This window comes from Orbicella faveolata, unplaced genomic scaffold (assembly GCF_042242905.1).
Source record: "Orbicella faveolata isolate gen_17 unplaced genomic scaffold, um_ofav_v1 contig_2, whole genome shotgun sequence".
Lineage (NCBI taxonomy): Eukaryota > Metazoa > Cnidaria > Anthozoa > Scleractinia > Merulinidae > Orbicella > Orbicella faveolata.
Genome location: NW_028301547.1, coordinates 12,888,891 through 12,901,363, shown reverse-complemented (window position 1 = coordinate 12,901,363; position 12,473 = coordinate 12,888,891). Strand labels below are relative to the sequence as shown.

Here is a 12,473-nt window from a genome sequence, read left to right as displayed (position 1 = left end):
TTTCTTTTCCCACATTCACTGTAAAAAACACCTATATTCAACGAACACCTCTATTAAGCGGACGCGGACACCTTAAACATGACTTTTATGGTCATTTCTATTGTTAGAAACCTGTATCAAACAGACACTGCATGCAAAAAGAATGCATGATTTTTTTGTCTTCGTTTTAGTAGATTGGTCATTTATGTTTGCCGATAAACTGGGCTGTCACAGAAGTGCAATATTTTGTTTTTAGGTTTTGTTTTTACAGAACTTCTGTTCTTGTTTGATTTTGTAAACCTTCACATGATTCGATCAATATAGATACTGTTACTGTATACTTAAATCGCTTTACCGCATACATACTTGTCTTTGTTTATGGAAATACGGTATTTCAGAATTCTCAACTGTTCCCGAGAATGCCATTTGACCCTTTTAATACTGACGAATATTGATATGACCTGTCTTCAGACTGCTCAATTTTCTGTATAGTATTTTGAAATTGAGGGTGGCTTGGATCAACATGACACAAATCTCACTACCGGAAATCCTCGAATTAGCACTTGAGGCACTTATTTCAAATTTAGGAGCAGACGGGGTGTGGGGAGGGCTTAATTGAGGGGGACGCTTATTTAATTTTCCCAAATGGTGGTCAGTCTCAGGAGGGTCCTGTCTCTCTTGAAGAATCATGTAATTTAATCGCTTTAGCTGGTCTAGGCCTGCTGCACATGGTTGGTTGGGTTTTAGGCAATGAATCAGCAGATCTTTGCTACAATCCATTCCGACGGTCAATTTGCAGTGCTTGAATGAGTTGATAATCACTTGCTTGTGATTGGACACCACCAAACCTATACATTCTTTGTTGTCTCAGACTCTTCCGTAAAACAGGGGGAGGGGGGTCCTTATTTGAGGGGAGGCGCTTATTTTAAATTTTGGCTGATAGGAGGGGCGCTTATTCGAAGGAGGCACTTGTTTGAGGGGAGGCGCTAATTCAAGGATTTACGGTATTTACACTGCATCACTCCACTCTTATTTTCAGTGAACTCGGCAAAGTATAAAAATAAGAGAATCTGAGAGCAACAGACCCATGTATGTACAATATTTGGCTAAGCGGTTATGCAAAGTGGCTGTGTGAAAATGATAACCATAGTGATATACATAATTATAAAGCTTTAATACATAGATATCTTTTTTTAAAAAAAAAAAAAAAAAAGCTTTTAAGTGTCGTATTTGTATTTTCTGTTTTTAATGACTATCCGAGTCAAAATCAAAGGCTCCTGTGAGCAGCTCATGGACGAATGTTTCCTTTTGCCTCTGTTTCAAAACGAGTCTTCGTGCAAAACCTTTCACATAAAAATGAGTTAATGAACCTGTACATGGAAGTCATATGAATGTTTTTGCCCTTAGACTCGTTTTGACATAGAGGCAAAAGGCAACTTGGAAATGGCCTATTGGATGAATGTAGAAAACGTAGTTGAATAAAAAAAAGAGAAGAGGAATTGATCATTGTAGAGTTGTTCTTGGTACTGCAGTGGAAAACAGGAAAAGAAACATCAGTTGGTCAAATGTGATGGATAGGTTTTGATGTCCAAATATGGTTGTTTTTGACACCCTTTAGGTGGTTGAATTCATTCTCTGGTAAAATCGTTTTATAATAAATAATTATTTATTACATATTTGAAGTAGACTTCAAGAGCTAGAGTACAACAAAAATCAAGTTGAACACTGCTGTTATTAGGAACATTTTCTTTCTATTTAAGTCCACTGAAATACTGACTACCATAAAGTAGCACATAAAAGCTACGAGGGGAAATTGTAGCCAACAGTCTCTCCTATACATGCAGATCAGATAATACATTTTTTTGCCGAGTTGTAAATGACAAAATCTTTACAGCAGCAGGACACACGTGTAGTAGAAGTACAGCATGATAACAACCACCTTAAGAATTGAATGAAAATTCAACAGGTATAAACAAGCTGGAACAGTTAGGATAGCTTATACTTCAAATAAACATTGCAAGATTTGTATTTAATTAATAGAGAGAAATTTTCACATTCTATTTTTGTGTTCCTTTATGATGGAGGCTAGTATTTTCATTTAATTGTAGTCCTAATATAAAGGACTGATGTTTCTCTACATGTATATGAACCTGATATGGAGCTGCTGCATGTAATTTTAAGTTGAAGTTGTATTTCTGTATTCCACTCTAAAGCTGTAGGTTCTGAGTTAAGCTTTGACACGTAGTGAGTTCAGGTGGATTTCACTTGATGACATTCTTAACTTTCAGAAACCTACATGGATAAAGTTCCAAAGTGTTTCAAACTCTGTAATTATACTGTAAATCCTCGAATTAGCCCCCCCGCCCTCGAATAAGCGCCCCCCTTCTCAATTAAGCGCCCCCTCATCTTCTCCTAAATTTGAAATAAGTGTCCCAGGAGCTAATTCAAGGATTTATGGTGTGCACTTTGGAGAGCCATTTTATATGCTTGTAACTAATGTCTTTTGCAAAGAATGAGTTTCAACAGCTCAAGTGGCAGCTAACACAAGTGTTAAAAGCGTCTTATTCTCGTCCTAAGTAGGAGTATTCAACATCCATCTGTAATTCTCAGATTAATTCCATTAAGTCTTAAGGGTGACTTGTGTTGTTAAAGCCGGTTTCTATGAAGTCTTTCGATATTATTTTTGGCAGCTGATTAACACGTACAGCATCAGTAATGGTGTTGTTAATATTAACATTTGCTTACTGTCACTCATATTAAAGTATACTGTAGTCGTTACCAGTGTTCATCTAGGTTATTTGCATATGCACAATAGTATAACTTGCTTCACCTGCAATACACAATAAAGATAACAGTCACATATTTTAAAAGAGTATAAAAATGAATGCAGAAAAATTACACATGTATACCTGAAAAATTTATCCTTATATACAGCATCTCCAAATTCTGGTAGAGTTACATGTAATTTTGAAACTCATGAGGACTACAGCTGTAGGAGTTTAGGAACATGAAAAGCACAGGAAATTCAGACCATTATTTGTTTCTGGCAATAAATGTCCTGACTGTTTTCTATATGTGATTAAAATAGTTGCTTGATACATCTAGATATTTATTTGGTTTGTAAAGTTTGATCTTCAGCTAAATTAACTATGATGATTTCACATGATATACACAATGAATTTTTAAACAAATATTCAAACAGCTTTCACGGAAATTAAATTTTATATAAATAGGCTGATGTTCACCTGCTGATTGTGCACATAATTTGTGGTCCATGATCTATCTGTGTACAGTAGTCATGCAGTAGTATACTGGTTAATCAACTGAGTGTATCGTTTGTCTGTTACAAGATATTTCATTAGAGCCTATTGTTCTGTATTTGCCTGTATTAGATCAATATTGAAATCCCCAAGCAGTACAGCTGGAATTGTGGGTTCTATTAATACTGAGTTGTAAAGATGAGTAAGAGTATGAATTAACTGTGAAATTGTAACTTTCGTTTTTGAGTGATAGATACCAATGACATGAATATTTGGAACTGGTTGGGTTAAAACCATAACAGTAATTTCTAAATTATTCAAGTTACATCTGTATGGACTTTAGTGCAATTCAAAACATTAAAAGGTATACAGCAGCTCCATAGCAAGTTCTTATGTTAGACTGACTGTAGAGATATTGCGTTACGTTATACTGCACGTGCCCTAGCCCATGTTATTTTGATCACCAGTTTGATTTCAGCCAATCAGATGCTTTGTATGATTATTTGATTTCGTAACAATTTAAACACAAGGACCGTCTGTATTTTTGGGAGCCTGCATTGCGTGTAACACTGGGCGAATAAATCACTTAAAGCTGTTTCTTTGTTGTACATTATTACACATCAATTTCGCTACATGGTGTCAGAAGTGGGACGGTCTAATCACATGCCTAAGGATGGCTGACCCTCCAGCACAAGCACAAGCACAAGCAGTACAAGCAGGTATGTCACAGATTTTTGCTCCGCTGTCAAATTTGCCGCTGCCTAAAATGCTAAGCTTTAACGACAATTTAGCCACGACATGGAAATCGTGGAAACAAGCATGGAAACGCTACGAAATCGCCACCGGCATGCACAAACAAGGAGGTGTTGTTCGCGTCTCGACTCTATTAAGCATCATTGGCGAGGACGGTGTCAACGTCCACGACACCTTCACGTGGAATGAAGGAAAAGACCAAAATGACATCGAGTTAGTTTTGCAGAAGTTCGATCAGTTTTGTGCCCCCAGAACACAAGTTATCTATGAGCGCTATCGTTTTAACAATAGAAACCAAGAACCAGGCGAAAATATTACCAGCTACCTTACAGAGCTGCGAACGATCGCCAGAAATTGTGCACATGATACAATCACGCCAGATGAAATATTGCGTGACCGCCTCGTGTTGGGCATATGTGACGATCGCGTACGCGAGAGACTTCTCTGTTTAAATGATTTGACCCTTCAACAAGCCGTGGACCAAATCAAATCTTCAGAGCAGACCCAACAGCGGGTAAAACAAATTACAGGACGAGCTTCATCAAGAGGAAGGAGGAACAGAGTCTCAACTGTTCATGAAACTGCTGATCCGAAACAAGACCCATACTACATCGGTTCAGTTGCTGAAAACAAACCCCAGGCACGGATGGCTGTCATCAAACTGCAAATCTCCTCGCCTACACCTGAGACAGAAGTTCAGTTTCAAATTGACACCGGATCTCAGTGTGACATACTCCCCGTCTGGATATACAAACAGGTTACAGGAGACAGTCAGCTTCAGCGTCTCAAACCTTGCCAAAAGGAGATCGTTTCATACACAGGAGAACATCGCAAAATCACTGGCAAAGTCAACCCCCCCGTTTGGTCTGGAAGACATGAAAAGTCACTTGACTTTAACATCATTGATGGTGATTACCAGCCAATTTTGTCATTAAACACGAGCGTTGGCCTTGGCTTTGTAAGTCTGCACAACTGCAATGTTCTGGCAATCCACGTCGACTCCCCCTCCACCACCCTGCAAGAAGAATTCACAGATGTATTCGAGGGATTAGGTGCCCTTCCAGGAAAGTACCAAATCGTTATTGACGAAAACATTCCACCGTGTTTATGCCCCGAGACGAGTGCCAGTGGCCCTGTGACAGCGCATCAAAGAAAAGCTTGACGAGCTGGTTGAATGTAAAGTGCTCGTGCCAGTCACAGAACCAACTCAGTGGGTATCCAGCATGCTGGCTATAGTAAAACCGAACAAGGTATGGATTTGTATTGACCCAAAAGACCTCAAATGTGCAATACGTCGAGAACATTACCAGCTGCCCACCATCAACGAAGTTGCATCCCGATTAGCAGGCGCCAAGAAATTTACGCTCTGTGATGCCAAGGATGGTTTCCACCAAATCCTTCTGGACGACACCTCTAGCTATTTGACAATGTTCAACTCGCCTTTCGGACGTTACTGTTGGGCACATATGCCCTTCGGCATATCCAGTGCTCCTGAAGTCTGGCAGCGACAAATGCATGAGTTCATTGAAGACCTCGAGGGCGCTGAAGTCATCGCAGACGATTTTCTCATCGCTGGCTTTGGTGCAAGCGATACAGAGGTTAATGCCAGCCTTGAAAAGAATGAACGTGCGTTCCTTCAAAAGTGCTGTGAGTGGAACCTCAAACTTAACAAAACGAAGTTCAAGCGAGCCCAAACCGAAGTGTGATTTGAAGTTTATATGAAATAATTCATATATGAACTGCGGTTGTAGATGAGTTTGTACAGCATGAAGTGTGATTCATGGGCCATCTCCTGACCCCGGAGGGCCTGAAGGCTGACCCATCCAAAGTGGAAGCCATCTTAGAAATGCCTCTACCGAGTGACGTAAAAGGGCTCAAGAGATTCCTTGGCATGGTCAATTATTTGGCCAAATTCCTGCCCCTATTGTCTGACATGACGGAACCATTGAGAAGACTAGATGACAAGGAAGTTGAATGGTGCTGGCTTGAGCAACACCAGAAAGCATTTACCACCATCAAACAGTACTTGGCCGATGCTCCGGTATTGAAATACTATGACTCAATGAAGAAGTCATGATCCAATGCGACGCTAGCGAGACAGGTCTGGGAGCGGTTCTTATGCAAAAGGGACAACCATTGCCTTTGCGTCCACAGCTCTAACAGATACAGAAACCAGATACGCCCAAATCGAAAAGGAGTTATTAGCAATTGTGTGGTCAGCCAACAAGTTCAACCAGTACATACTGGGACACGTGATTGTGTGCATATTGAGTCTGACCATGAACCACTGAAAGCGGCCTTAAACAACCCAGCTCACAAGTCGCCAAAAAGGCTTCAGAGGATGCTGATGCCTCTACAGAACTATTCTCTGGATGTCCAATACAAGAAAGGAGAACTCATGTGGATATTCGATGCCTTAAGTTACGCCTACCGCAACACAACTGAGTTTGTACAGCATGACACAAGTCTCGTCTGCTCAATTGAGGAAATTGACCATTCGGAGAACCTCTCTATCGCCCCGTACAGAATCGCCGAATTCAGATGCGAGACAGTGAATGATGCCGTCATGCAAAGTCTAATTGTGTCAGTAAAGAGCAGATGGGCACTGCCAAAGAAACAGTGTGACTCGGTGCTTACACCGTACTATGACAAACGAAGCGAACTCGTGGAGGACAAAGGATTAATATTCCTTGGGGAATGGCTGGTTGTACCTACAGCCCTGAGGAAAGAAATGTTGAAGCAAATTCACAGGTCACACATTGGAATCAAAGGATGTCTCTGTCGTGCCAGAGAAGTCTTGTACTGGCCACTCATGAATGCCGAAGTGAAAGATTTTATTTCCAAGTGCACAATCTGCCAATCCCATAAGCCTGATCAGTGTCATGAAGACATGCAACCTTATCCAGTACTGCCACGCCCTTAGTCAATGCTCGCTGCTGATCTGTTTGAACTGGGACAACAGTAGTTCTTTCTTCTGGTGGACTATTGGAGTGGGTTCCTTGAAGTACAGGAGGTAACAGTGGCAACGTCCGCCAGTGTGATAGCTGCATGTAAAGTCCAGTTTTTACGACATGGGATACCCGAAGTGCTAATCACCGACAATGGATCGCAGTTTGCATCATCAGTGGCAGTGCGAGTGGCAGTTTGAACATCGTACCTCCTGTCCTCGTTATCCCCAATCAAACGGCCGTGCAGAAAATGCCGAGAAAACCTGCAAGAATCTGATGAAGAAAGCAAAGGCAGATGGACAGGACCCCCTGTTAGCCCTTCTGGATTGGTGCAACACACCAACAGACGGGATTGGTACATCACCGGCTCAGGGGTTGATGGGACGCCGTACTCGAACCTTGCTCCCTACACATGAAAAACTCCTGCTGCATTCTGGTCACAGTGATACTGCAACCAGACTGGCTGATCGCAAATCGCAACAGGTGCGTCAGTACAAGAAGAAGTCGCGACCCCTTGAACCACTGAGATGTGGACAGGCCATCCGCATGAGACTCCCCGGAAAACAGGAATGGTCTCTGGAGACATGTACACATATTTTGAAAAACAGGTCTTATGAAGTCGAGGTATGCAGGAGACGTTATCGTCGAAACCATCGACAACTGAGAATGACACCTGAAGTTCTTCCGCCTGGTAACCTACAGGAAAGTGAGTTGCCTGATCCTCTCCTGAAACAGTCCCAGAACTTGAGGGTAGAGACCGATCAGATCTCTAAGCAAGAGACAGCTGAGCCACCAGTAGCCAGTCGTAACCTCAACAGTGGGGCTCACACTGAACCTGAAGTGGAGCCAGTAGAGGTGCTACCACGCCATTCAGAATGTAGGCGTTGTCCGCCTGTATGGCAACAAGACTATTACATGACGTGATTATCTCGAGATCTTGTAATCTCAAAGTAAACTGAACATTTATCATTGGAGCCTTGAACTTGAACTTTCAGTTTTTTTTGTTTTTTTGTTTCGCTTTTCTATTTCTCGTTGCAATTAAAGAAGGAGATGTATAGATATTGCGTTACGTTATACTGCACATGCCCTAGCCCATGTTATTTTGATCACCAGTTTGATTTCAGCCAATCAGATGCTTTGTATGATTATTTGATTTCGTAACAATTTAAGCACAAGGACCATATTTTTGGGAGCCTGCATTGTGTGTAACACTGGGCGAATAAATCACTTAAAGCTGTTTCTTTGTTGTAGGTTATTACACATAGATTTCGCTACACTGACTAAAGTCATTTCTGTAACTCATAAATTCCCAAAGCTGATATGCATCATCTCTATCTGACAAGCAAAGTTTTGATTCAACAAAAAAGTTGACATCAGCTTTTTGAATGTTGTAATCACTTCAGACAACATCTATGTGGAGGTGGAGCCAGAGGTAGAGAGATTCAACATTCTGAAACAAGATTGTTTTTGCTTGGGATGAATTGTCGGTCTGTAACACTGCCAAAGGCACAAGACTCGCTTGTGTTCTTAGACTGCTCATTTCATTTTTAACTTTCTCACTAACCTTTATTTTGAACTTGACATAAGCTTCTTCAAAGCTACACGAGGCTGCACATCTCCTGGCCTAGCAAATTACCCCGGCTTTTGTCCCCGAATATATTACGAGAGATTTGTTATCAGCATTTCCAGTACAAACTACATCCATAGTACTGATGGATAATATAAATCACCAACAGAAAGAAATCAACTCTGTAAAGACACTATCCAACAATGACACAAAATGGCGAACGTCAGCTTTTTTGAGTTTAGAAAACCATGTGCTTTGTGAGACGACTACTACTTTTGGAATCGAGCAGTTTCTGAACATAAGAATCTAATTACTAGTATGCAAAAGTGCTCTCATAGACATAGTTTTTAAAGAAAAAAACAATACAACAAGAAGGCTTACCTTAGCTTCCATATGACATGGCATTCATTTCATTCTTCTTCCGGGTGACATTAGAACATTTTTAAACGATTCCGTTGATCGTCCACGGACCACGGTTGAAAGATATTGTAGCTTTCAAGATTTTGCTGCAAGTATCATCACTTATAGGATTTCGTTGTTGATTTATTGCAGCAAGTGTTCCTTAGAGCAAAAACTTTTCATTTTTCACCCCCAAAGGAATCCTTGTTTACAGATCAAACAAAACATCTTCGACCTCCATGTCATGTTATGGCATGTTGTTGGACAAAAATTTACCCCTTTCAAGTACCCCCATAAAACCAGTCAAAGATATGCCCAGAAAACCTTGGGACAAAAACAATACTTAGCAGGGGAGGTAGGAGAAAAATGTTTAATCCAACTTTGATGAATAAATTAATCAAAATCGAGTGAGTGAGTGAGTGCCATTGGACTGCCTATTAAGCTCATGGATGATGTAAGACTACGTCATCCATGAGCAAAAATGAACCAAAACTATTAATGAGACATAAAATCTCTTTGGTTTTGCTCTACTAAATCCAGTCAGATATGGGCGAGGATGTAAAATAATGTGTGACCGTAATAGGCAAAATGCACACTAAAGGCTGGTTTCCATATGATCGCAAAACGATCACGGATCGCGGATCGCAAAAAGTTCTGCGATCGTCTGCGATCATATGGAAACACGCATCTGCGATCTGCGATTGAAACGTATCCCATGATATTTTGAATTCCGACCCATGATTCAACGCTTCTTTGCAACAAAGCAACTGCGTATTTGTTGTAAACATGGGAAGCATCAAACAAGGTAACGTTAGCAATGAAAAATTTATGGAGGAATCTGCGTGATATCAGTGCGTTTACCACCATAGCAGTAAAGATTTCAAAGACAAAAACCAAAAGGCTAACTGCTGGCAAAAAATCGGGGAGAAATTTAATTTATTGGCGGCTGAGGCGGAGGTCAAATTCCGCAACATAAGAACTGTGTATGGTCGCTATCTGAAGCGATTGAAAACGCTACCTTCTGGATCAGGGCAAGATGCAGTGCCGAGGGAATTTCAAAATAGGTTGACTAAAAGAAGAAATAAATTTGCTTGCAGCAAAGTTTCCTCCTCGACATCCACCATATTGTTTGCTGCGATTTTCCCACCAGCACATCGCGCGTGTAATTTTGACAGTTCTGCTGTCCGAAATGTATGCAACAGTCGGCTCTGCAATCGCTTGCGATCGTCTGCAATTATATGGAAACAACTCTCTTTGCGATCGTCTGCGATCGTCTGCGATCATATGGAAACCAGCCTTAATGGAAGACCGTTCAAATGGCTAAAACGCACGGATGGCGTCGAACGGTTCGTGAACTGTTCGAACAGTTTGGTTGACCATTCGAACGGATGAATAATTATTCAAACGGTTTGGTTGGCCATTCGAACGGATTGGTAAACTGTTTAAACGGTTTGATTAACCGTTTGAACGGATGAATAAATCATTCGAACGGTTTGGTTAGCTGTTCGAACGGATGACTAAACTGCTTGAACGGTTTGCAAAATCGTCCCGAATGGATAGCTTATGCTTTATAATTGAACAAGCGATGTTGTACTTTGGCTTGTTAATTTTCATAGTAGTCGGTGTTGTCATCATGCATTATCAGTGATGTCAATTATTCAAGAACTTCTAGTCTTGCAATCCAAAAAAAAGAACATAATGCCATGCTGATATGGACCTAAAACCGTTAAGTGTTTTGACCATGATTCCGGATTGGTTCGTCACTCGAATGGCTTGAGTGCTTTGCAAAATCGTTCCGAACAAATGGCTTTACATGCTTATAAAAATAGAACAGGCAATCTTTATACTTATGGGCCTATAGTTTAAATTTCCATTTTAGTCGGTGTTGTCATCATGCATTATCTATTCTTGCGATCAAAAAAGAAAACTATAATTATGCTGTGCTTTTAAATGCAACCTCGTTCCCAGGGTCTCGCTCGCTCCAGTAAGATAAGATGAGAGACCCTGGGAACGAGGTTGGTCCTAATCTGGACTGCTTTGAGACCTGAATGACGAAAATATATTATAACACGTTCAAAACATTCGTTTGGTGCATGGTAAAATTTCAGATTTAGTTAAACCAAACTGCTGTTTGTTTGAAACAATTTGACACTAGTTGTCACACAGGGAGCAGAGGAGTCCTATTTGACTGTATTTCCAGTTTACAAATTCACCGTACACATGTAGCGTGAATCTACCAGTTGTTGATTCAAACCACTGTACGTGATCGAACTGTAAACATGCGATCCTGTTAGGCGTCTTTTGAAATCCTATCTTACCCCCACAATGAATGCCACATACATGAATGACTGTGGACTATCACTCGTGGTGACTAACAACTTGCTAACTGACACTTAGTATCAATCTTGCCCTTAATAGCCCGCCAAATTTTCTCTTTTTCCTCTGACGACTCTGCAGAAAACTTTGCTAACACTATTGCTTTCAAACTGTTCAGTTTGTTTTTATCCAAGCTCTGTTTTCCATGCGTTCCCTCTGTATTACTCATATTCAGCTCTTCTTTTGAGAAAAAAAAATGCAAAAGTTTTAGAGCGCAAAGGTGCCTTTGCTTCTCCACTTTCTGCATCACCTCCACTTCCTTTACTTTGTCTGGAGTCATGCAGGTGCGGATAATTCCTTCACCTACAGAGACCTAACTGATGTCTGTGATGCACGGAGTAGCTGGTGTTACCGTGGCAGCTAATGGAGTGGCTGGTGTTAGAGCAGTTGGTGTTGGGCTGGCCAAAGGAGTGGCATTGTCATCACTTAGTTTCACAAAGTTGTCTACATCAATGGTTGCGAGGTCGTCAGGAAGGTTGTCTGGCATATTACACTGTTTCTGTCTGATTTGTGTTGAAGGATCATTTGCCATTCCACAAATATGTAAAGCAGTCATACAAATAAGCGGATTAGTAAAGTTCATATAACAAAAATGTCAGGGCATGGCAACAGTGGAAATCAGTGCGTTTAAATATTACTTCGCTGCCTAAGATTTGTATAGTCTGCGTAGCTTGGTGGTTTAAGCAATTTTTTGGGCAATTTGAGTGCGAGCGCACAAAGTGGCGAAGCCGCGAAAACAAGTGGTGAAGCCGCGAGGAACTGCCTGCCTGGATTACCTGCATTTTTTGTTACCGCCCCCTATTACTTTTGACAACCCGATGATACTGTGATACTGTAGAGTCTATCAAAACAAAACTATCCGATGCTATAGCGATGCGGTGTTTGCTCGATGGTGTAAATGATAATTGTAGACTTTGTTGTTGTCCGCTCAAAATCAAATTTGGAGAATTTAAACATTTCCATTCAAAACCTTTTCAAGGTCTCATTATCGTGGCTTCCCTTTTTTCTTAGCATGCTCAAATTGCTTAAAAACCGCTAAGCTACGCAGGCCAAGATTTTTATGATGCACAATTCGCATGAAAAAAATTTATTTACCATAAGATATGAAAGGATTATCTGAATACAATTTTTGTAATTTCGGAAAGCTTACAGTGTGTTTTCTATGTCTTAATTCAAGGAATTTCTTCACTA

General features: G+C 40.7%; 1 protein-coding gene across 5 annotated transcripts in view; it reads right to left on the bottom strand.

Annotated features, from left to right (window-relative positions):
* Positions 1 to 12,473, bottom strand: part of LOC110041625 (putative tRNA (uracil-O(2)-)-methyltransferase) — a 166,184-nt gene that overhangs the window by 7,914 nt on the left and 145,797 nt on the right. Inside the window, exon 12 of one of the 5 annotated variants that reach the window (XM_089289648.1) lies at positions 2,725 to 2,809. The exons of 3 other annotated variants lie outside the window; for them this stretch is intronic. In XM_089289648.1, coding sequence (XP_089145774.1) covers positions 2,769 to 2,809 — 41 coding nt within the window. In that variant the 3' untranslated portion in view covers positions 2,725 to 2,768. The remainder of the gene's footprint in view (positions 1 to 2,724; positions 2,810 to 12,473) is intronic. One more of the 5 variants, XM_089289649.1, reaches the window with a different exon arrangement.